General features: G+C 43.5%; 1 protein-coding gene across 1 annotated transcript in view; it reads left to right on the top strand.

Annotated features, from left to right (window-relative positions):
- ppp2r5a (protein phosphatase 2, regulatory subunit B', alpha isoform) overlaps positions 1–24,946 on the top strand; it is a 91,661-nt gene that overhangs the window by 51,536 nt on the left and 15,179 nt on the right. Inside the window, exons 3-6 of the mRNA XM_067242438.1 lie at positions 7,328–7,429; positions 8,680–8,772; positions 19,182–19,312; positions 21,003–21,062. Of these exons, the coding sequence (XP_067098539.1) occupies positions 7,328–7,429; positions 8,680–8,772; positions 19,182–19,312; positions 21,003–21,062 (386 nt within the window). The remainder of the gene's footprint in view (positions 1–7,327; positions 7,430–8,679; positions 8,773–19,181; positions 19,313–21,002; positions 21,063–24,946) is intronic.

Below are 24,946 nucleotides of genomic sequence, written 5' to 3'. Positions count from 1 at the left end.
ACAAAGTTACGTAATGTGACAAGCCTGAATTTAAAGATTACATAAAACTAATAATTCATGGTGCAGGGTTGCCGACGTTGTCAGTGTCCCTAGTATGTTTTTATCCTTTTAAATTCAGTCTCGTCACATTACGTGACTGTTCTGTGCCACTGCTAGCTTGCTAGCCCAGCCTACGAACGACTGGTTGAGTCATATATTCTACTGTAATCTTGCACTAGTAAAAAAATTCAGTATTGATGTTGTGTAAAAGTGGTATTTTGATCGATATTGTGAGTACATGAACCCAAGTCTGCACGCTTGGCCATGACTACAACAGTGGCCTTAGAGAACTACAACTCTGTATTAACTTGTCTAACACGCCCCCGAGTGTGGTGTACTGTGGGAAGGCTAGCGGTGCAGAGCGTTAAAAAACGTTGTAGTGGACACGCACCGTTAAGCTCCCTTATTATTCACACATGAACAGAAATCAGAAGGTGTTGGCAGCTTGTGTTCACCCCCCCCTCCAAGCACCCACACACACACCCTAACCCCTCTCTGGGATTCTCCACCTTCTGCTGCCCCTGCTAATTAAGGAGTGGGTGTTTTAGGTGCAGTCTATTATGCCGGAGCAACCAGGAGCACTTTGATCATTGAAGCAATGGGAAATTACAAGCAGCCTCATCACAGATGTAGCCCCATAAACGGGCGGCTCTCTGACGTAACAACTTATTGTAAATGGTCAGTAGCCTGGTCTATCGATTAAAGTAGGCCACTCTGAAGCATGTACACTGCCTGCTTCATTTGATCTTGATAGGCTAAGCATTCTGTAGCAAATAATAACAATAAACCCACTTTTTATTAATTAAAACTACTTCAGCATAATAATGCACCTAAAATACAAACCAGAGCAAGGGCAGCAATCGCTATCGAATCAACAGACATGTGCAATTTAGCTAGCAGGGGAAGAATACGAACAACAAAAATAACCTGTTAACTTGATTTAAATTTGCAATAACTATAGACTTATACAATAACAGGCTTAAATGAACTGACAACATAAGTTATACGATTTACAGTTCTCAAGGACGCACACACGCAATCTCAACTGTGGTGTGAAGCGCGTGTCTGTGCAATTCTCCGACATGCACTCTAACAATAACTGCTGATAGACGGCCTAAAATTTTGTACAGCCTGATTTCTGATACCGTGGCGGCAGAAATGTAGCCATAGAGGAAACACTGCACTATATATTATCATTCCAGGTTAAGAATACCAATGGATGCTGCGTTGGAAATTGTAAATCAAACTTTTGTCAGCATCTTGAGTGGAAATTTCATTTGCATTTGTACAGGTGTATTCGTGCACGTCGGGCTGGCCCTCGCAGCAGAACGACAGTTTAGTGGCCACTCTGTCCATTCGCGCACCTCACAGTTGTGTATTGATCAGACAAGAAGACACGCTTATCAACTCGATTAGGCCTACTATTGATCAAAACAGAACGAGGGTTCGGCTGTAGCCTACTTGAAACATACTATTGAGACAATATTCGCTGACATGCATTGCACGCGTGAAGAACACGTTTTTTTTATTTTCTTCATCAAGGACTTTTTTTTTGCCTTTGGCGCTCGGGATTTGTCATTGGCGCTCGGGAAAACGGCTTTTTCTGCAGGAAAAACCCTGCTCTCTCTTTCTTCTAAATCTCTCCAGCCCGCGAGACTGGGATTACACAGTGACGTTTCAGAAGTCAGCAATGTTCTCCTGTCTCCTGGTTTTCTGCTGCTCCTGCTTTCTTTCTAGCCGTTTCTAGATGTCTGGTTTCCCCCGGTGTGATTGAGTCTCTGCACTCTCACACTGTCCCCTCGACCCCCTACATACAGAAAGCAGCCTGCCAAGTCACTCACAGCTCAGTCCTGAATACAAACCTACCTGAAGGACCATGATTTGTTCCTTTTCTCTTGATGCCACTTTCTCTTGATCCCCCCCATTATTACATCTAACATCCAAAACAGCTGGTTACCTGTTAGGGTCACCTTGCCATGATTGTCAGAAGTAGGATAATGTCTGTGCCCACGTTTCTGTATCATCAGTGTTCATGGTTGGGTAATTGAATGGACATGTCTAATGTGTGTTTGTGTGCGTGTGTGGAGCCAGTTACATAACCCTCTATGTCAGCTGGATGGAGCTTGTTCGAGTGTGGGCGACACACAGCATACTCTCACACGGGTGTGTGTCAGGGTTGACAGATACAATAGGCTATTTTTGGAAAACGATTTTGATACTTCAGTTATGCTGAACAGCACAGAAAAAGTGAATTTCTATTAGAAATTACAATCTTTATATTTGTGTGTGGTTGTGTGTGTGGTTGTTTGTGTGTTTGTGTGTGTAGTTCCCTCCAGTGTAGCACTGAGGCTGAACATCCCTCTCCTAGGAAAGGCAGTACTCCTGTGAGTGCTGCTAGGGCCAGCTCTCTCATCCTCATCAGCTAGCAGCTGAGCATGGTCAGCACAATCACTCAGACCTCCTCCACCATGGGGTTTCATCTGGGCCTCTTACTCAAATGAGTGTCCTCTTATCAACCAGGTTGGGATCAGCAATACAAAGGGTTGGTTGAACAATGAGTACATCCCACTTTGGCCAGCCCACATAGTTCAAAATGTTCCATTGCGCATGGTCTCTGAATGTCACTAATTGGGATCGTGGGCGAGGGTGTCTCCTGCCCTGTCCTTCAGCCTCCCAGAGGACGCGGGCTGGAGATAAAAGGCTTTGTTGCCAATGGTGGCCGTTGTCAGGCCTCTTATCCCCTATCCATGGCAGGACTGGCCCATCCTAATGAGACTAGACGCGATTAAGACCAGAGAGAGGGAGCAAGGAGGAAGTGTACAGATGGAGGGAGGGAAAGAATGAGGGGAGGGAGGGAATGAGGGAGGGAATGAAATGAGGGAAAGAGGAAGCAAGGCAAAACGTAAAGAGAGGTGGAGACCAGGAGAGAGATGGACAGCGTGAGAGACGTTGAAACAGGCGAGCGTGGCAGCTCTCCAGCTGCACCTGCACATAGAGCCCCGGGACCTGTGCAAGGTATTATGGGTCTGAGAGAGGTGCTTGCTGAAAGAACCAGGAATTAGCAGGGCTTCAGGCAGCTTCATGCCTTGTCCAACACACCAGCACCATTTAGAAATTGCTTTTCAGTTAAGCAAAAAGATTAATCATCCCGTCTTTTAAAACAATTTGATGTGATGAAACAAACATCTGGCATTTTCTTGCAGTGACTCTTATTTTTTTTGTGTTAATAAATGTCAACAAGAAAGGTTTTGGTGAAACACATTGGACCTGCTCTTGACGTTATTGCTATTTTGGGATAAATTAGGGGTACTTTAGTTGCTTGTTGACAGGCTTGGGTTAACAAGTGGTCAAAACCATATCTTCTAATTTTAAGTATAACATATATATATATATATATATATATATATATATATATATATATATATATATATATATATATATATATACATACAGTATATTATAAAAACTATTAGCTTGTAGTGTGTTTTGTGGTCTTAATTTATTTATGTTTTTTTAAAGGAGGGGTACCAGGCTGTGTGTGTCTGTCCTTCCAGCTCCCCCACACTGTTGCTCATCCATCCCGGGGTGTGAGTGGGAGGGATGTGTGGCACGCTGCTCTTGACGACACCAAAGTGGGACTCCGCTATATTCTAGATTGCCTACGTTTTTCCTCATCCCCCCCTCTCCATCATCTCTCAGTCTTTCCTTCTGACTTGCCTTTCTAAAAACCTCTTTTCTATTATTTCCATTTCTCTTCAATACTCTGCCTCCAAATCTCTCCCTCCACCTGTCTCCCCCCATCTCTCCTCCCTCTCTCACACATCCACCCACATCCTTGCAGAAGCATATCCAGAACCCTGTTGCTTTAGAAACCTTGGCTTGTGAAACCAGCAAAGTGTTTCCACAACCCGCACATCAAAAGACGGGCGAGCCGTTATCTTTAATGGGGTACACATCATTTGCAGTGCACTCTGGGAAAGCGGGCCAGAAAAAGCTGCGGTCATGAAACAGTAGTATATAGCTAATGGGTGGAAATGTGTTGCATATTTTTCATTGGCTAGTACAAACCAAGTACGTTTTTTTTTTTTTTCACTCACTGTGAATTGGAATGTAGGTCAATCTCATTCTGGTGGGATTCCACCAAAAGGCACATCTTTAGAAGTTTCCAAAAGCAACAGAATATTGTTGCACTATAAGTTGCACTCAGAGCTCTGCTGCATGTCAGACAGTGGGTTACTGCCAGCCACTACATTTCTTTGCCACTCTCCTCGGCCATTAGTGTCACTTGGATGTTCAGGCTGGTCATTGTCTCTTTTGTGTGCATAGACGCGCACACACACCCCAAGATTTGTCTGAACGGTAGCTCTTCTGCCAGCGTCTACTGTGTGTGTCACTTCCAATTTCCCCAAGGCTAAAAATATCTTGCTGGGATTGTAGCAGTGATGACCTGCCTACAAACCTTGTCTCTAGCACTGCATTTTAATAAGAACATGGGGTTGATTTGGAATCCAGAATGGCTGCTGCTCACTCTTTCCAATTTCATTCATTAATTCTGTATCCATCATCGCTGTATTGAAACGCGCTGAGTCACAATCAAGCAAAAAGGAAGTTGTACGATCACTCTAAATCACAGTTGGTTTATGCAAAACTATGATTGACTCACATGCTTGTCAGTGCTGTGCATTGTGAATCACTCATTTTTGCCCTGACAGAATAGTCATAATAACTCAACACTGCTACAGGTGCCCAAGCCCATTGCCCTCTGGTTAACCACATTTACATTTAGTCATTTAGCAGACGCTCTTATCCAGAGCGACTTACAGTAAGTACAGGGACATTCTCCCCGAGGCAAGTAGGGTGAAGTGCCTTGCCCAAGGACACAACGTCATTTTGCACGGCCAGGAATCGAACCAACAACTTTCTGATTAATAGCCCGACTCCCTAACCGCTCAGCCATCTGACTCCCCAATCAATCTATGGCAAAATAAAGAAATACTATATATGTGCAATAATATCTCAGATCTCAACCACCTTTTCAGTCCAAGTTTTGAAGGAGACTGTGAAAGTTGACCAGAAATAGAATGACATCCCTTGGTCTAAGGAGACAGGATTGTGAGAGCTTGTAGCCTAGGCTTTCCACTCCACCTGGAAGGCTCCTGCAGAAAGCTGGCTCCCAACGGCTTCGTGCTGCTAGAAATAGGCCAAAGAGAGCAGCCCAGAATTCCACCCTGAATGTGTGGAGGGAGGAGGACCAGGAGACAAGATGGGGGAGGAAGATGCCAGTTCTTTGCCCTTGCGGCACTCTCTGCTTCCATTTCTCTTTCTCTCTGTCTTTCCTTCTCTCTATCTCTCCCTCTCTCTTTCTATCTGTCTCTCTCTTTCTCTCTCTCCTTCCCTCTTTTGGTAATGGACCCTCCTTATTTATTCTCCCCAGGAGGCCATGCCATTTTCCTGTGCGTCCTCTAGAGCTAGAGCAGAGGTTGGAGACTAGTGGTCTTAGCCAAACCTCTGGTAATGCGCTGATTAGTTTCTATTTAATAGATGAATAGGCCTAGACTAAATGCTCCACAGGGGTTTGATAGATGCATTTATTCAGTATTTTGGTGTATAGTTCCTAACACTGTGTGCTTCCTTTCCCTTTGCCATGCCTTGGTGTGATAATGTCTCTCTGTAATAGGTATTAAACAGAAGTTTAATACATTAATACAGCATTCCTATTACTGGAATGGGTCACTTCCTGGCCTTGTCTTATTCATGTGTTCTCGGACCATAGCAGCATAGGCGTTCAGCACACTTACCATATTCTAGGTCACAAGACACATGCTTTCAGTTCAAATGACCCTGTGGTCATTCTATTCAAATGTGTCTGAGTTCAGTGCTACAGTAAGAATGAGTGAGAAAGCAGCATGCTATCTTAACCTCACCAGTACTTGAATGAATGTGGCTTGTCGGCTCAGAGGGACTTCAGCAGCGGAACCTGAGGATTAATTTGTCCTTGTCGTCTGTACAAATCTTTCGAAAGTCTAATGTATTACAAACTCCTCAAAAAAAGTTCTGAAACTTTTTCGGTCGATTATTCCTCCCCTTCAATAATTGGTCGTCGTCATCATCTGCCGCTTGTCCGGGGGTCAGGTCGCGGGGGCAGCAACCTAAGCAGGGAGGCCCAGACTTCCCTCTTCCCAGCCACTTCCACCAGCTCTTCCTGGGGGACCCCGAGGCGTTCCCAGGCCAGCTGAGAGACATAGTCCCTCCAGCGTGTCCTGGGTCTTCCCCGGGGCCTCTTCCCAGTGGGACGTGCCCAGAACACCTCACCAGGGAGGCGTCCAGGAGGCATCCTGATCAGATGCCCGAGCCACCTCAACTGGCTCCTCTCGACGTGGAGGAGCAGCGGTTCTACTCTGAGCCCCTCCTGGATGACCGAGCTTCTCACCCTACCTCTAAGGGAGAGCCCGGAGAATACAATACCAATTGGTATTGTATTTTATATTGTTGGAAAGCCTGATTAGTCACCTTTACAACGAGGTACAACTTGTAAGGATTGTGCATTCGTGGAATGAGCAACACAACTAACCGTGTGGGTAGCGGCCCCAAAAGAATTGCCAAAATCCCCTGAAATATTCTTCTGTTGGTATTCACTCTCGTTTTGAGTTGCTTGGTGGATTGGATAATTGCACTCTCCCACAGTAATAAGGAAAAAACGACACATATTGGCCATTTTTACACTTTATTCATTTTACACTGTCAGGGACCTCAGTAGCGTGTGGGAAAATCCATACGCAGCCACAACAGCTTGGCACCTCCTCTTCATGCTGGTCACCAGCCTGGTCACACACTGCTGTGGGATGGCACCCCATTCCTCAACTAGAATTTGTCGCAAGTCAGCCAACATGTTTGCATTGGTCACCCTGGCACGTACAGCACGCCCAAGCTGATACCACTTGAAGCTCAAAATGAGAGTGTATTGCAGGGGAAGATTGCAGAGGATTTTGGCAAATTCTTTGGGGCCGCTACCCACACGGTTAGCTGTGTTGCTCATTCCAGGAATGCACGATCCTTACAAGTTGTACCTCGTTGTAAATGTGACTAATCAGGCTTTCCAATGATATAAAATACAATACGGGTTGGTATTATTGAAGGGGAGGAATAATCGATCGAAATAACATTTCCGAATTTTTTTGGATGTTTATTTGATTTGTCAACTGGGTGAAATTCCTGTGATTTGTGGACTGATCTGTTTATCATTGTTTGCAGCCATTTTATATCTCATGTTCTTTCTTTTTATTCCCAGATCAGCACCAATATATTCCGGACTCTTCCGCCAAGTGAAAACCCAGACTTTGACCCAGAGGAGGATGAGCCCACTCTTGAGGCCTCCTGGCCTCACATACAGGTGACATATCTGTGCTTAGCTACTGCACTGGAGAATTTGGGAGTTTTTTGGATCATAATCTGTAATATAAATACTACAGTCAGGGCTCAACATAAAAATAAAAATAAACTTACTGGCCCCAAGACAGTTTTTACTGGCCCCCCCCTCCAAAAGTTGTAATTTATCATTGTTACAACAAAAACAAAGACTTATAAGTTGTGTTATTCTGTTAACATGTTTAACCATTTATTAAACACATCCTGGATATAAAAAGAACAAAAATGAAATCACATTTCTAGTGATAAAAAATTAAAAGGTAATAGTCAGCAAAACAATTGACTTTTAACCTCAAACATGACGTGCTCTCTTCCCTGCTGACAGCCATCTCTGCACAACTCTGTCTGGCTGAAACTGAAACCTCTGGTCCCTCAATGCTAATATATAAAAGCTTCCATAGCATTTCATCAGTATGATACTAAGTACCCAAGTCGACACCATTCTTCTGCTGCAGTTCAATAGCCTGGGGGAACGAGACGAATGGCTGGCCCGTCTTAATTATGTGCTATGCCGTTGTTCTAAGTCGTGCAATAACACGATGGGCATCTACATTTAAATTCCTAACCAGCATGGTCAACGGCCTCGAAGATGGATTGTCAACCATCCGCTTAGCTGTCACGCTAACCAGGTGCTGTCTGCTAGCATGGCTGGCAGGTATTGTTTTCGAAAATTGTCGGTGCCTCTGTAAAAATATCCACTTTTGTCTGCTTTAGACGGGAACATACGACAGACGACACAGTGCATCTTCGTTCCATAAAAAAAGTTGCTTCTGTTTGAGCTTGTAGCTCTACTTTGCTGCCATCTTCACTTTATTGTCTCGCGCCAGTCTGGCGCCAGTTGTTAAAAAATGTGAGAGATTAGAGAATTACAATTTGACAACCAGTCGTCACTCACTACTCAAGTCTTGATTTGCCAACTGTGCCCCCCACGAGCTGCAAAGTCATTTATTCATTTACCAGGTAGCAAAACATATGAAGGATGTTAACTTTTACGATGCAATTTTTTTTTTTCAATCAATAATTTGCAGTGGCCCGATCGGGCCAGTGAGTTGCTAGTTTAACTGTCCCGACGTTCCTTTTTACTGGCCCCGGGCCATCGGGCCATCGTTATTGTCGAGCCCTGACAGTAATTTATTATTTCCATGTGAAATTAGAAGTACTGTGCTGGTCTGATGACTGAACTCTAATTATCACAATGATCTGCTTCTCCACCAGCTCGTCTATGAATTTCTCCTGCGTTTTCTGGAGAACCCAGACTTTCAGCCCAGCATTGCAAAGCGCTACATTGACCAGAAGTTCGTGTTGCAGGTATGTCTGTCGAGCCATTAATTTCCCAAACTATTACAATGACAAGTTTTGGTGTTGTTGTTTTCAGCTAAATTGTGTGTGTTATTTTTTATTCTTTGATGGAAGCTTTTGGCACTACTTTAAAAAGCTGCGTCACACACAAAAGGCCAGTGCTAAATACAAATCCTGCAGTCTTACAGGCTTCACTGAAACGTCTAAACATATCCTCTTCAAAAGCATTCTAGTACAATACATCAAACACAAACCATGATTGAATAATCTTCTGAAAGGGAAATCTATCTGGGGTGGTTGTGGCTATTTGATTTTGCTTTGAAAGAAGTGGCAGTTTTTAATTCTGTCTTTGAAAACCTCAGCTTGACACAAAAGAACAATGATGATTTAGATTCTCATCAAATAAAATAAAAACTCTTCTTGTTACCACCTGGTTAGAAGAAGATTATTTTTAAACAAAAGGCTTTCTGTGAGGCAGGCCACACCACAACCTCATTTGTTTGGAGCTCATTATTGAGCTTCCCCTTATGCCGCTGGCCTTAATCCCCTCTGGGCTCTGTCTTTCCCAGAATGCAGTTTCACTAATGCTCCTCATCAAGAAGGAGGTAGAGGGTCCAGCCAGAGCCTCGCATGGGGGCTGTGGTTCCCTCCTGCCTGCCACTGCATCAGCCTCGGCTGGGCTAGGGGGTAACAAGCATGCACTGGAGCAAGTGACCGAACAGGGACACGGCCTGGAATGCTGTCTGGAGCCGTCTGAGGTGCTAAGGCTGAGTTTCCATGATGTGAGCTCGGCATCGAAGGAGCTTTAAATAGCCGCTGTTGTTTACTTAGCAGGAAGGAACAGGGGACAGCAGTTGGGGGGCGGGGGGGGAAGGAGGGGTTTGGGTTGGTTTATTATCCTCTATCACATTTACATTTAGTCATTTAGCAGACGCTCTTATCCAGAGCGACTTACAGTAAGTACAGGGACATTCCCCCGAGGCAAGTAGGGTGAAGTGTCTTGCCCAAGGACACAACGTCAGTTGGCATGACCGGGAATCGAACTGGCAACCTTCGGATTACTAGCCCGACTCCCTCACCGCTCAGCCATCTGACTCCCTATCACCCCGCTCTCACTCAACGAGCCAGGCTTGGGAGGGTCAGGCTGTGAGACTAGTCCCAGGGGCTCTGTACCGGACTACTGCTTAGTGGACTCCTTTCATTCTGCTGTCAGGATGGGTCCTGGCATCTAAACCAGGGAGAGTGCTTCAGCCTGTAGGCGTCTGGTGATATATTTTTGAAAGTGTGTGTGAGTACAAAGCAGTAAGGAAGGAAGTTAGGCGTGTCATTACAGCTAGAGTGCCACTGTACCACAGAACAACTTCCTCTCAGAATGCTGACTTTGATGATCCTGAATCGAATAGGATCAACTAAACTCTTGCGTCTGATTGTTATCTTAAGCCTTTTCCTGCATCTACAGGGCTGATCATTGGACTCACAGCAACGGTTTGGCCTGTAGCTATCGGAAATTAGAAATGTCTCTGTCAATAGAATACCTATCATGCTGTGTTGACGGTGTGTGCTGGCTGTCGGGGAGGTGTGTGAGGCGGTGTTGGGACGGTGTGGGCTGTCAGGGTTGTCATGCTGCAGAGCTGCTGGGGCAGGAGCACTCAGACTCCTGTCAGAGATGTGGCCAGGGATGAGTAGGTGTCCTGCTGGGACCGGCGTCATGGCACCACGGTGATCACTCTGGCTGGCTGACCTGACGGACTTGGCCGACCTGATAGATGAAGGACTGACTTGACAGACAGACAGAGACATCCATACATCCATAACCACACCCTCAACCAGGTCCTGACTGGGACTGAAACACGGCCCAGGACTTTGAAACGCAGACCAGCCCACGACTGTGTATTATTTATATTTATATATTTTATGCCGTGGACGTTTGACCGGCTGTTCTGGAAATCTCCCGACTCTCCCGACGGCCAGTCCAACCCTGCCCTCAACCCTACATCTGAACAAGCTGTTTGCGTCCTCAGCTCTCTTAAGCAGAAGTGTCAAAAGTATTCACATTCATTACTCAAGTAGAAGTATAGATACTAGAGTTTAAAAATACTTCTGTTGAAGTATCAATTCAAGCTTTTTACTCAAGTAAAAGTATAAAAGTACTGGTTTCAAAACTACTTAAAGTATAAAAGTAAAAGTAAGGAGAAAAAATTCCATTAAGGACAAAATCTTAGGCACAGGGGTCTATAATGCACGACCCCACCTCCCCCCTCCCCCCCCCCCCCCCCATTTATTTTTCCAAAGGCCATAATGACTTGTTATATTGAAATGTTAATGGTGAAAAATGTGTGAAAATGAATGCATTTTAGTACAATGCAAATACATTAAAGAACCATATATGTGTAACCTACTACTAAGCATTAACATGTGTTTCATGGAGCAGAAGATATGATGACTAGTTGCCTATAAGTATTGTAATGCTGCAAAAAGTCAAACTTCAGATGCATGTTATCAATAGCCTTTATTCAAATTAGACGGCGAGTTTGTGAAAGCCATTAGCTTTTGGTAGCCTACTTGGGTGCGCAGAGCTTGCAGCGCATTCTAAAGGAGTGGTTTTTGCATCCAAACATGTCAAAAAATTATTCCAGGTACGGCCAGGGATGTAGAAGGGTTGGCTAATCTTCCTAGCTACCAACCTCCTCGCTGGTGCTTGGTTCGGGCATTTTGCTCGAGTTCTCTTGAGTCTCTGCCACGGACATCTTCGTAGGCTACATACGTCTGCTATTTCCTTGCTGGAGTTTGACATTATTTTGTGTCATGTGCAGGTGATGGATCACGTATAAACCAATAGGGTGTCGGAATGGTATATGTTTATATTTCTCATCCAACCACAATCAAATTCACTCTATCCGGATGGCGCGTTTTTTCTGGATAGTTTTTTTTGTGTGTGTGTTTTTTTGAACAATGACAAGCCGGAATGAAAACAAGCCGAACTGAAATTGGATTAACGATGCTATTTTTTAAATGTAAGGAGTAGAAAGTACAGATAATTGCGTGAAAATGTAAGGAGTAGAAGTAGAAAGTCGGCTGAAAAATAATTACTTCAGTAAAGTATAGATACCCCAAATTTCTACTTAAGTAGCTAAGGTACCGAAGAATTTGTACTTCGTTACTTGACACCTCTGCTCTTAAGATGCACGCTGATATACAACCTCAAATCTAGGATCATCATCTCTGGTGAACCTTTTCTTGTATCTCAGAAGCCAATTGTTCTTGGCTGTTAAGATAAGATGTTTGTATGCTGTTTTGGAACCATGCTTTTCCTCAGGATGGTAAGTCTGTTGAAAGCAAAACAGAGTTGGCAGGAACACTTCCCATGCAGGAAAGCTCAGGGTTATCATGAAGCCCCATCAGTGAAGGGATGAGAGCTTTGGGTTATCATGAAGCCCCATCATCAGTGAAGGGAGGAGAGCTCTGGGTTATCATGAAGCCCCGTCATCAGTGAAGGAAGGAGAGCTCAGGGGTTGTGGGGGTGTGAAAAGGAAATCCCGGGGTCACAACTTCCTCTCAGCGTGTTTACCTAGCGCACCCACACACACTTCCTCCTAGTGCCTTCTCAGTCAGCACCCCACCCGGCTACGCAAGCACGATAATACATATGGTGTAACAACACACACACACACACTCAAAATATTTCTACTGTGGACATGCTAATTTGTTTCATAATATTGGATGGTCTCTGCCTTGCTTATGTACATAGGAAACCAGGTACTTTGTCTCATGGTTGGGAATTGATCTGACACGATCGATACCCGGTTCTGTAAGGACCCGGTTCCAAATTTCTCAAAACCCGAATATCAATAAGGTCCGAGCTTATCGAGACTAGGTAATATAATGTAACTTATGTCTGGAGAGACAAGTCATGTCATTTAAATCAAATCACTGGTGCACAAACATACATCGATTGTCTAATAAAATTACTAAATTCAATTGAATGGCCTGCCAACCGCCTTTAAACTAAAAGAAGAATGTATGCCCTACTTCACTACATTTGATTTCTCATGTTGTTGCTAGCTACGATGGCTGAACGTACTAAGCGGTCAAAGGCTTGGCTACATTTTAATAAAGCCAAAGATAAGGACGAAGTGACGTGTAATATATGATCGAAGAAAATTTCTTGTAAGGGGACGGGACACTACTGCAATGAATAAGCACCTCAACGTTGTGCATCAGCTAAAAGTAAAATGCAGTACATTCGACTGTCTTCGAGAAGCAACGGTACCAACTCTAGCTGCCGTTGCAGGACAATCCTCCTCCTCAACCCAAGGTATGCACGGTGAGCGCTGTCAGCTCACCCCAACTGCGTAGCAATTATCCATCGTTGACAATAATAAGCCTCAAATATAGCTGCAAGCAGCGATGCGGGTTCCTCCGCAAAATGGCAAAATATTATAAACATGTACACTGTAGAAGATCGAGACTTGGACAACAAGAGAGCAAAACTACTTTGTTTGGCCAACAACAATAGGCTGAACGGGGATTTGAACTCATGAGCATAAAGTTACTAGTCAGTCTCTCTAGCCTCTCTGCTACACACCAACTGCTGAGATTGTATGATTAGTAAGGGCTGAGTATTAACTTTTTATAGGATACTGAAACTCTTCTTGAGTTGATCTCTTTCCAGACTCTCAGTCAATGCACAACTAACAATAGTCATGTGGGCAACTGGGCTAGGGCAGCGCTCATGTGACAGTACAGCAGCCGACTCTCTGGTCCGATTAAACTACACAACATGCACAATCAGGGTGACCAACAAGATATTGACTAACAAACAGTAACATTACAAACATCTAACTGAACGAATACAACAACTGAAATCCCTCGCACGGCTGTTGTAACCAAACTATTTTCCACAAGTCTTTGCGTTTTTTGACATGCCGCACTGCATGCTGGGTACCCAAGGGTGCTGACGCTGATTATCTAGCTGTGCTCCGACTGCGTGATATGAGTATTAGTTTTTGGTCAGCTTTGGGACAAAGTAAGTAAGACTTTATTTATATAGCACTTTTCATACAAGAATTGCAGCTCAAAGTGCTTTACATAAAATCAACAAAAACAATAATACAAGTGTTGATCTAAAACGTTTAACCAAACTAGCCGCACTCTATCTGCGGTCTCTCGAATCCATCTTAGATCCGAGCTGCCACTTGCAGTTTCTAATACACAAACATGACAAGGGGGTAGACAGGACGAGACTAGAAAGTTACAGCATAGCATGAGGAGAGAGGAGGAGAGAAAAGGCAACACCCAGACAATGCTCCTAGAGGAGTACAGTGTGGGAACAGACAAAAACCTCAGCACATAAGCACAACAACATTTACAAAAACACGTGACTTGCAACGGGGAGTGGGGGGGGGTAGACAAGCAGCATCTGGACCTGCAGCCATGGTAGGCGCTGGGAGGGAGGGAGGGGGGGAGGAGCAAGATAGTCTCGCTTCAGCGCTCTCCAGGGGAGTTGTTTTCCAGCGACGGCCTTGGCCAAGGCCTGTGCTGGTTACGGGGCCGAAAGTGGATAAGATTGGGGTAGTTGTTTTGACGAGTAGCCGCAAAGCCACAAAGGTTAAGAAACGGTTGACATTTCAAGGTGAAATTGCATGAAATTGCGCATGGGATTTCAGAATGATGTCTGCCTGTTTAACTAAACAAGTAATCAAAATTATGACAGGCCAAAAGACTGTGCCTGGATTCAAACCTGTGACTTGCACTTTGTAGGACACAGTTTCAACCCATTGAGCTACCCTCAAGGATGAGAATACGTGGTCAGTTACTGTACAAAAAAAAGAAGCCGTTTCTCCTGTAGCACGGATTGTTCGATTCGGACAAAGTTTAAACAGCTGCAATTCAATGATCTTTTGACATATCAAGGTGAAATTGCGGATGGTACTTCAGAACGATGTCATCCTGTTTAACTAAACAGATATTCAAATGTAAGACAGGCTCAACCACTGTGGCTGGATTCGAACCTACGACCTTATACTTAGCAGGTCACCGCCCCAGCCCTTTGAGCTATTCTCAGTGTTGAATATTGTCATGTTTAGTTACTGTATGAAAAAGTAAGCTGTTTCTCCTGTGGTAAGCGTTGTTAGATTCAGCCAAGGTTGAAACAGATCTAATTCAATCATATTTTGACATACCAAGGTGAAATTGTTTATGGTACTTCAGAGTGATGTCATCTTGAACCCTATTAGGTTTGAAAAACCATCATTCAAAATGACATTTGATTTAGTGACACAAACGTATTGAGGCAATGTGGACATTTACATAAGTACACCCCTTTCAGCCATTTCGTATTTGATTCAACTGTCTTAAGTAAAATTTCAATTTCAAGTCAATTAGAGCTTTGGTTCAAGAGAAGAGGAATTTTGAAGGTTTTCCCAAATTATCACTGTACAGGAAAATCCATCTTGAGGCTTTTTTGTTCCTCATGAAAAATGAGCCATGCACACCAAGTTTCAGAAGAATTGGAGCAATGGGGTGGAAATGCCATCACTTTGAAAATCGGACTTTAGGGCGTGGCCTGTGGCGCCCTCTACAGTCGAAGGTGTCCCATATTTGGTGTGGGGGTACCCACTTGGATGTAGTATCAATGTGCCAAATTAGAAAATTTGTTACCAATAACATGTTGAGTTATTGTGGCGCAAGAAGAAGAAGATTAATAATAATAATAAATATAGCTGCAAGCAGCGATGCGGGTTCCTCCGCAAAATGGCAAAATATTATAAACATGTAATGTATAATTAATCTATGGCTTTGCATACCATATCATTGTTGTTGAAACGTTTTCCATATGCATATATAATTATAATATTTTGAAGACTGATCAAATTATTTCAAAGATTATAAATGTGACCATTCATTAAATCTAAGGTGGAATGAAACCACCGCGCTAGTGGTTGTTTTGATTTCATTCTGCGAGTTTAGAAGTACAACAAGTGAGAAAATGACTGTGGTAATTGTTAAACAATGTCAATGCTGTTGCTGTATTTGCCTGTGCATTGAGATTGGGGAACAAAAAGTTGTCCACAATCAAGATATGTAAATTTCCTATAAAAACAAGACATGGGGATGACCTGGTTTAGCCTGGCTGACAGCCCAACTTCTCCCCGCCCACAAAAGAATTTGGTCGGGAAGTTGGGTCTGGAGGGTCTCGTATTGGGAACAACTACATAAAACCAGGATCTGGACAGACCAATGAAATTGCCAGGGCGGGCTTTATACGATGATGGACAGATGATCAACAGTAACGTAATCAACAACGTCACGAAAGAGCCCTTGGGTTGAATTCGTTTTCAACAAACAACATATTACGTTGCTCTGATTGGTTGTAGGTCTATCCAATTGAGTGAAGAGGCATTTGTTTTACGAGTTCGGTTGAAACAGGCCCCGTAGTCACAGCCCAACGGAGAGTTTTCAGACTCATGTTCTGACTAGAATTATGAGTATGACAACGTCAGGCTAGACCTGGTTGCTGCTGTAAAGAATATATTACTCATAGTGCTTAGATTAGGTTGTTTGGGGTGCCATAACTCAACATAAGTCATGGAAGAGAATTTCAAATCATGCCTAGCATCAGTGGCCGTGTGTCCTAGCTTAGGTCACTGAAATAATTTGCGCAACAGGCAAGGGGTCCACCTCAATAATCAGACTAGAAACCGTTTGGTCAGAATAAAAAATTAAAAACTATGCCTCTGACTGGTATTGAACCTTGATTACCAGCACAACATCTCAGCCAATTGAGCCATTCCCAGGCATGGAATACACAAAGTTCAATAACTGGATAATTAAAAAAAGCTGTTTCTCCAATGGCGAGCATTGTCAGATTTGGTCCAAGTTCAAACAGCTGTAATTCAGTCATATTTTGACATATCAAGGTGAAACTTGGTACTTCAGAGGCATGTCACCTTAAAGCTTATTAGGTTTGAACCATCCTTCAAAAATACATTTGATTTAGTGACACAAACATATTGAGGCAATATGGACATTTACATAAATACACCCATTTCAGCCATTTTGTACTTGATTCAATTGCCTTAAGTAACGTTTTTAAATACGTCAATGATACATATATGTACCAAATTTCAAGTCAATTTCACCTTTGGTTCAAGAGAAGAGGAATTTTGAAGGTTTTCACAAATTATCACAGTACAGGAAAATCCATCATGGCGGACCTTATGGGTCCTTGAGGCTTTTTTGTTCCTCATGAAAAATGAGACATGCACACCAAGTTTCAGAAGAATTGGAGCAATGGGGTGGAAATGCCATCACTTTGAAAATCGGACTTTTGGGCGTGGCCTGTGGCGCCCCCTATGGTCCGATGTGGCCCATATTTGGTGTGGGGGTACCCACTTGGATGTAGTATCAATGTGCCAAATTAGAAAATTTATGACCTGGGACTTTTTGAGATATTGGGGCGCAAGGAGAAGAAAAATAATAAGAATAAGAATACCAACAATAACAATAGGTTCCCTCCTACCGGAGGAACCTAATAAGAATACCAACAATAACAATAGGTTCCCTCCTACCGGAGGAACCTAATAAAACTAACGAATACAATAGGTTCCCTCCTACCGGAGGAACCCTAATAATAAGAGCCAGGGCTCTACAGTGCAACTATTTCACTCGCATTTGCCCCTAAAATTTGATGCGTGTGCAAACCGGAAAAATTATTTACAAGCACAGTCAGTGTGTGAGTAAAGACTAGTCTCCCCTGCCCCGCTGCTGATCATTCAAAACATAGTCACCGGGAAGCATGGCTCTGTGGGCTGCTTAAGCATCTTGTTAAACAATATCAGAGACAGAACAAAATAGGGGTGAGATAAGGAAGGTTTGGGTTTGGTTAACTAATCATTTAGCTATATCAAGTGCCTTTTGTTGAAATGTGTTAAACTTTTCATAAAGTTTTGAACAATGACGGCTTGTCAATGTCACTTTTTGACAACCAACCAATCACAGTCATTTATAATAGTTACTTATCCAGGTTGTGGATAGTACATCTGTAGTGGACAATTGTAGATTTAGCCAGAGCCAGGATCCATTGTGCCAATATGTGCTCCTTTTATCCAGCCTCCTCCTGAGAGCATCACGTTCCCCTTGTTCTATTTGACATCTGTTTTACTTAAGTTATTGTTATAAATGTTGTTCAGTAATCTTGTTTACATAAAGTGTGACGTGGGTTGTGTGGGTGCTGCTATATGTTTAACATTTACCAAATTCATTCATTTAGATGGTGGTTAGTTTAAGCTCACCCCAGAAAAGTATCGATAGTGGAATCGATTAAAGACTCGGATCGTTAAGCAGTCTCGAAAATGGTATCGATATCGATAAAAATTAACGATCCCCATCCCTACACACGAAATGCATCAACATGTTCCTTAAGCCTGTCAAGCAGTGTTTGCCAGCGCGACAAAAATAGACTAGTCCAAGTCCCCTTCATTTATTACGCTTTTTCCATCCAGGGCATGGCGGGAGTTGGGCCTTTTAAAAATAGAAACCTGTTATTTGGCTTCCAAATCGATCGACTAAGAGGGCTTCAAGCTGAGCCCAATGTCTCTTTGAGGTAGCAGGCAGATACGCATCAGATTTGCACTTTCAGATGAGGTTCCAGGTACAAAAAACCCCCACAAAAATAGCTCTGGGTAGAAATGGAGTATGTTCACTTGAACTTCACTCTGTCTGTGAAAATGTGTCTCCTCTCTGATGGTTGACAGACACATTTGTGGACTTTCACTCACCAGTATAGTCATCTGATGCCGATGTGATTTCATTTAAAACAGACAGCTGTCATATCCTTCAGCGCTACAATGTGAACATTGTGAGATAGGCTAGTCACAGGAGGCTGTTTTAACATCCAGATAGTTGCAGTGCAGGCTTCTTGTTTCCTCTCATAAGCACAGTGGGAATTTTGTCAGAAGTTGAATTAGTCTACAAGGCACTCGCCAGCTCTCAATAGACTGTTTAATTCTGCTTTCACTACAAGCAATTGTATGTCATTCTCCCTTTTGTCATGAAGTCATAGTCTATTGACGGATGTGACAAACACGGTGCATCCGACAAGGCTAAGTAATGTGATGAGGGTGTGCCGTGAGGAAAACTGTCTCTGCTTCGTGCCACACAGGTCAGAGGTGAAGTTCAAATCAGGACGCTCCACAGCTGTGTTCAATCCCCCCTGTGGTGCAGCACTGTACGGCGCTAATTGAATATTGACCCAGGCCTCAGGCACTCACTATGGCTGAATACGCTGAAGACGTTGAGTGACTACGAGTGACTAAATCATGCTCTTTCTCCTTCTCTGCCCCTATATCTCTCCTGACACTCCCTATTTCTCTCTTTGTCTCTCCCTCCCTCCCTCCTCCTGGTGTTTGTCTTTGCAGCTCCTGGAGCTGTTTGACAGCGAGGACCCCCGAGAGAGGGACTTCCTGAAGACAGTCCTGCATCGGATCTACGGGAAGTTCCTGGGCTTGCGAGCATTCATCAGGAAACAGATCAACAACATTTTCTTGCGGTGAGCTGCGTAAAACTTTTTATTGTAGGGACTGATGTTGGGGCTGTGTAAGTCACATGGCAGCATCCATCTAGCTGCAGGTGGAGCCTGCCTTCAGCTCAGCCTTTGGGAGGGTCAGGCAGGTTGAACCATCCCTGTTCTTCTCCTCTCTGTCCTCCAGCTCTCCTGCCTCCCTGCTCCTCCCTGCTCTCTCTGCTCCTCTCTCTGTCTTTGGCCTGCTGGGTAGAAAGCGAGCAGAGCTGTGAGCGTTTCCTCTGCAGCTTTCACAGCTAGATAGACATGACAGGAGTGTAGATCAGAGCCAAGCACATCTGCTGTCATGTACGCTTGAAATTCCTTTAGGTCAGAGGGTCTGGAGTCACACAGGGGGCTCTCACTGGAAAAGTTACAGACTGTTCACACATGCGCTCTGACATTGCGTCATGGGTGGGAAATCACACAGCGTGATGTCCCATCCCCCCCAACCATTTCCTCAGGCTTTCTGAGCTGCACATTGCACCTCAAGATGACCATGAGTATAACAGCTCTGGAGAGCAGACTTATTTCAGACTCAAATTAATTTTATCATCACCATGGAAAACAATATACAAATATATTATACAAAATACTTTAAGCACCAGCTATTTTGTTACTTTGAAACACACAAGGACGAAATGTCAGAAATATGAATTAAGGATGTTTTTATTTCAACTAGAATTTTCCTCTACTCCAACAGAATGTTGTGAGAAACACATTTTATCAAGTTCTGTTTTCTACCAGAGAAACAAGTGATCTCTGTTCTGATCTCCCAGTCATACCAGAACAGACCTGATAAGCCAGCATTTATCCCATCCTGTCATGTCAATACTGTCTATTAGGCGCTAGGTAGATTGAGGAAGGCTACTGAGTTGAAAGCTGATGGTGCACAGGCATTGTTATCTCTAAATGCACTTTCACAGATAATTTTCATTTCCTAATTAATAGAGAGGCAAGAAACATATGGTTTGTGTTAGTGGAAACTAGTAGTCAGTCCCTAAGGCATGCAGGTCTATGCAGCTCTAGGTTTCGCTAAGCAACTTGGGCTGGTTGCTGGAGACTAAAGTCCAGCATTGTATCTACAAATGTCTGTATTTTGCGGGTTAGGGACAGGGGCGTGTATCATATGTGTTGAGGCCTTAACACAGTGGCCCACTTTCTCCCCATCTCTGTCCAATAAAGCTAAAAAAGGCCAAAAATATATATTTTAAAAAGGGCTGTGTTTTGCCATCAGCTGAGGGCAGAAAGTAGTAAATAATATATATAATAATACGGCCACCAGTTAAGTGGTGTAGAAGACAATGGATGTGCCTCCTCCAACCATCTGCTGCCGGGGTTTAAAATAGAAGCTGGGCCTGGTGCAGCCTGGTACTGCCTCCAGAGCTGCCTGGGCTGGCCCACATAGGTTTCCCACCTCAGCCAGGCTGTCTGCGACAAATGAGGTATGGAGTTAGTTGCCCTACAGTGACTAAACATACAGTATTTCATTTTTGGGGATGTGGGGGGATTTATGCATTTAAATATTCAACTCATTCAGACTCAGGGTTGAATCCCCAGTTTCACTATCCCACTTAGCGCTGGCAGCCATACGTGCGCTGCTGTTTCTTGCGGATGTGTGTTTGTGGAAAGGCTACAGGTGTGTTTGCGTTCTCATGCGTCTTTCTGTCTCCTGCAGGTTCATCTACGAGACAGACCACTTCAACGGAGTGGCCGAGCTGCTGGAGATCCTGGGGAGGTGAGTCTGCGTCTCACAGCGCTGCTTAATCACACAGACTGCACACACATGGTGCCATGTCAACATTGGAGCTCAATTGACCTTTTACGTAAGCCACGACCACCTTAGTTACCGTTGTTAAGCTGCAAGACCCAGTGAAATGTTATACAGCTAGCAAACTAACGTTAGCTAGCATCGCTAACGACATTGGCTAACTCAACTTCGATGGGCTATCCTCAGTATTTGCAAGCTGGCCAGTGCAAGTAACATGGAATTTTATTTTGTTAGTTTTAACTTGTCCAGTGGGGCAAGTCAATTTCTCTTCCACTTTCCCTACAAAAAAATCCACTTGTCCCGGACTGGTTGCAGTTCCACTCGAGGTTCCATATGAGGGCGCTCACAGGCGAGTGCAGAATGAAGGGAGGTCTATGGAGCTATACCCCTCAATCCACTTTTCTCAGGATATCATTTTTGTCTAGTAAGTTGAATGTTGCATTTGAAAGGGAAGGCAAAAAAAATGCACACTGCTGGGTGTTAAAAAAAAAAGTCGCTTTTTTGTTATAAAATGTCAATGACGTCATATAATCAGCATTCATTAACAGAATGCTAGCGTGTTATGGGCAACAATGACTCACCCTGTAAGAAATCGAAAGGACATAAGTACTCGTTCATTCAACTTTTCGACCTATAATCCATGTTGACCATGCAAAAACTACAATCAAATCTGAGATTTCTCAACGACAATCAGGCAAAAGAGACAAATTTAGCCGTCTAGGTCCATAGACTCCCATTCATTTTGCACTCGCCCTCAATCACCCCCAGTGGAACTCTCGGTGGAACTGCAACCAAATTCTGTACAATGGGGCTTGGAGTGGACAGGCTCTCCGTAGACGGGCTCTGATAATACCTACTTTTTGGTGGCCAAGCAGCGAAGCAGCGGAGCCACTTAAGTGTTTCTACCTTTTCTTACTATTATTATTATTATTACACATCTTCTCCCATTGGAGTCTATGGCAGCCCCGAGAATCGTATGGTAACATACGGTCCGAACACAAGCTCTTCTCCTGTCTGGCCCCCCAATGGTGGAATCAACTCCCCACCTCCATCAGAGACACTGACTGTCTCCCCACCTTCAAGAAAAGGCTCAAGATGCACTTGTTCCGGGAGTACAACGGTACTTAGGATGATTTGCTGGACCTGATGTTAGTTTCCTCCAGGATCACAATGACTCTTATTGAGAGACTTGTTGCTCCTGTTGGCTAGTTGTAACTGATTTAAAATTCTTGTACTCGCTGTGAAATATATTATTGTTGCTTGCTTTCTACAGGTACACTCTTGCACTTTTGAGGTTCATGTTGTTTAATTGGGTGTGCTTAAGCCTTCGGCGAGAGCACACCATTGTTCTCTCTCATATACAGTTAGGTCCATAAATATTTGGACATTGACACAATTTTCATCATTTTGGCTCTGTATACCACCACAATGGATTTGAAATGAAACAATCAAGATGTGCTTTAAGTGCAGACTTTCAGCTTTAATTTCAGGGTGTTTACATCCAAATCAGGTGAACGGTGTAGGAATTACAACACATTTTATATGTGCCCCCCCCTTTTTAAGGGACCAAAAATAATTGGACAAACTAACATAATCATAAATCTAATTGTCACTTTTAATACTTGGTTGCAAATCCTTTGCAGTCAATGACAGCCTGAAGTCTGGAACCCATAGACATCACCAGACGCTGGGTTTCGTCCCTGGTGATGCTCTGCCAGGCCTCTACTGCAACTGTCTTCAGTTCCTGCTTGTTCTTGGGGCATTTTCCCTTCAGTTTTGTCTTTAGCAAGTGAAATGCATGCTCAGTTGGATTTAGGTCAGGTGATTGACTTGGCCATTGCAGAACATTCCACTTCTTTGCCTTAAAAAACTCTTTGGTTGCTTTCGCAGTATGCTTCGGGTCATTGTCCATCTGCACTGTGAAGCGCCGTCCTATGAGTTCTGAAGCATTTGGCTGAATCTGAGCAGATAATATTGCCCGAAACACTTCAGAATTCATCCTACTGCTTTTGTCAGCAGTCACATCATCGATAAATACAAGGGAACCAGTTCCATTGGCAGCCATACATGCCCACGCCATAACACTACCTCCACCATGCTTCACTGATGAGGTGGTATGCTTTGGATCATGAGCAGTTCCTTCCCTTCTCCATACTCTTCTCTTCCCATCATTCTGGTACAAGTTGATCTTGGTCTCATCTGTCCATAGGATGTTGTTCCAGAACTGTACAGGCTCTTTTAGATGTTTTTTGGCAAACTCTAATCTGGTCTTCCTGTTTTTGAGACTCACCAATGGTTTACATCTTGTGGTGAACCCTCTGTATTTACTCGGGTGAAGTCTTCTCTTAATTGTTGACTTTGACACAGATACGCCTACCTCCTGGAGAGTGTTCTTGATCTGGCCAACTGTTGTGAAGGGGTTTTTCTTCACCAGGGAAAGAATTCTTCTGTCATCCACCACAGTTGTTTTCCGTGGTCTTCCGGGTCTTTTGGTGTTGCTGAGCTCACCAGTGCGTTCTTTCTTTTTAAGAATGTACCAAACAGTTGATTTGGCCACACCTAATGTTTTTGCTATCTCTCTGATAGGTTTGTTTTGATTTTACAGCCTAACGATGGCTTGCTTCACTGATGGTGACAGCTCTTTGGACTTCATATTGAGAGTTGACAGCAACAGATTCCAAACACAAATACCATACTTGAAATGAACTCTAGACCTTTTATCTGCTCCTTGTCAATGAAATAACGAACTCCCATGAGGGAATAACATACACCTGGCCATGGAACAGCTGAGCAGCCAATTGTCCAATTACTTTTGGTCCCTTAAAAAGGGGGGGGCCACATATCAAATGTGTTGTAATTCCTACACCGTTCACCTGATTTGGATGTAAATACCCTGAAATTAAAGCTGAAAGTCTGCACTTAAAGCACATCTTGATTGTTTCATTTCAAATCCATTGTGGTGGTATACAGAGCCAAAATTATGAAAATTGTGTCAATGTCCAAATATTTATGGACCTAACTGTGTATTTATTGTTGGAATGCTGCTTCAGCATTCCAAGTTTTGTTCTTTGAATCTTTATTCAACTTCTTCATATTCCTCAATTTTTTCCTTGACACCTTTCAGCTCTTTCAAATATTCAGGTAGTAAAACCCTTCTGCTATAAAAAAATTCAGCCATTTTAGGCTTTTAAGCTTTGTACCCCTTATGCTTGAATTAATATAAATCAATATTCATAATATTTTTACATGGTTTTCCAATTGAGTTTTTTCCCCAAATCCTCTCAATCCTCTTAACCCGTTAAGGAGTAGCGTCACACATATGTGATCCTTCGAAAGCGGGCCCCACAGAGTACCGTCACGTGTGATTCTGAACATTCCAACTGACTATTTTCCGATAGACAAAAACTACATGACAAACGCTATAGTATGGCTTCAAAATTTACAATTAGGAGGCTAACAAGTAATACTAGCAGGTAGTAGCATTGCTACGAGTATTATGCTAGGTTGCTAGGTAACGGAAGCTAACTAAAGCTAGCTAGCTTCCGTTTTGGAAAAATAAACTCACTCTGGTGGAAGCGTCGGTAATATTTAGAACTCACTCCTTAAAAGGTTAAACTTCTTCAACTTTCAAATCCTTCTTCTTCCTCAATCTTTCAGCTACAGCCACCATTTAAACTTTAAAATGTTGACAAAACCCTAAACTATTTATTCACTGATTATGTTTCGTGAGTTTTTCAAACCGTTTCTGAGATTTACATGGGTGTGTATGTGAGAGCCTAGAGTGCTGACTGACGCCTGGGACACACTACCTGCGATCTGCTGCGAAGCGCCTGGAAGCGCCGCCTTTTTTC

This window comes from Osmerus mordax, chromosome 8 (assembly GCF_038355195.1).
Source record: "Osmerus mordax isolate fOsmMor3 chromosome 8, fOsmMor3.pri, whole genome shotgun sequence".
In the NCBI taxonomy this organism is placed as follows: Eukaryota; Metazoa; Chordata; class Actinopteri; order Osmeriformes; family Osmeridae; genus Osmerus; species Osmerus mordax.
Note: the sequence above shows the minus strand (reverse complement) of the source record. Positions and strands in the feature narration are given on the sequence as shown.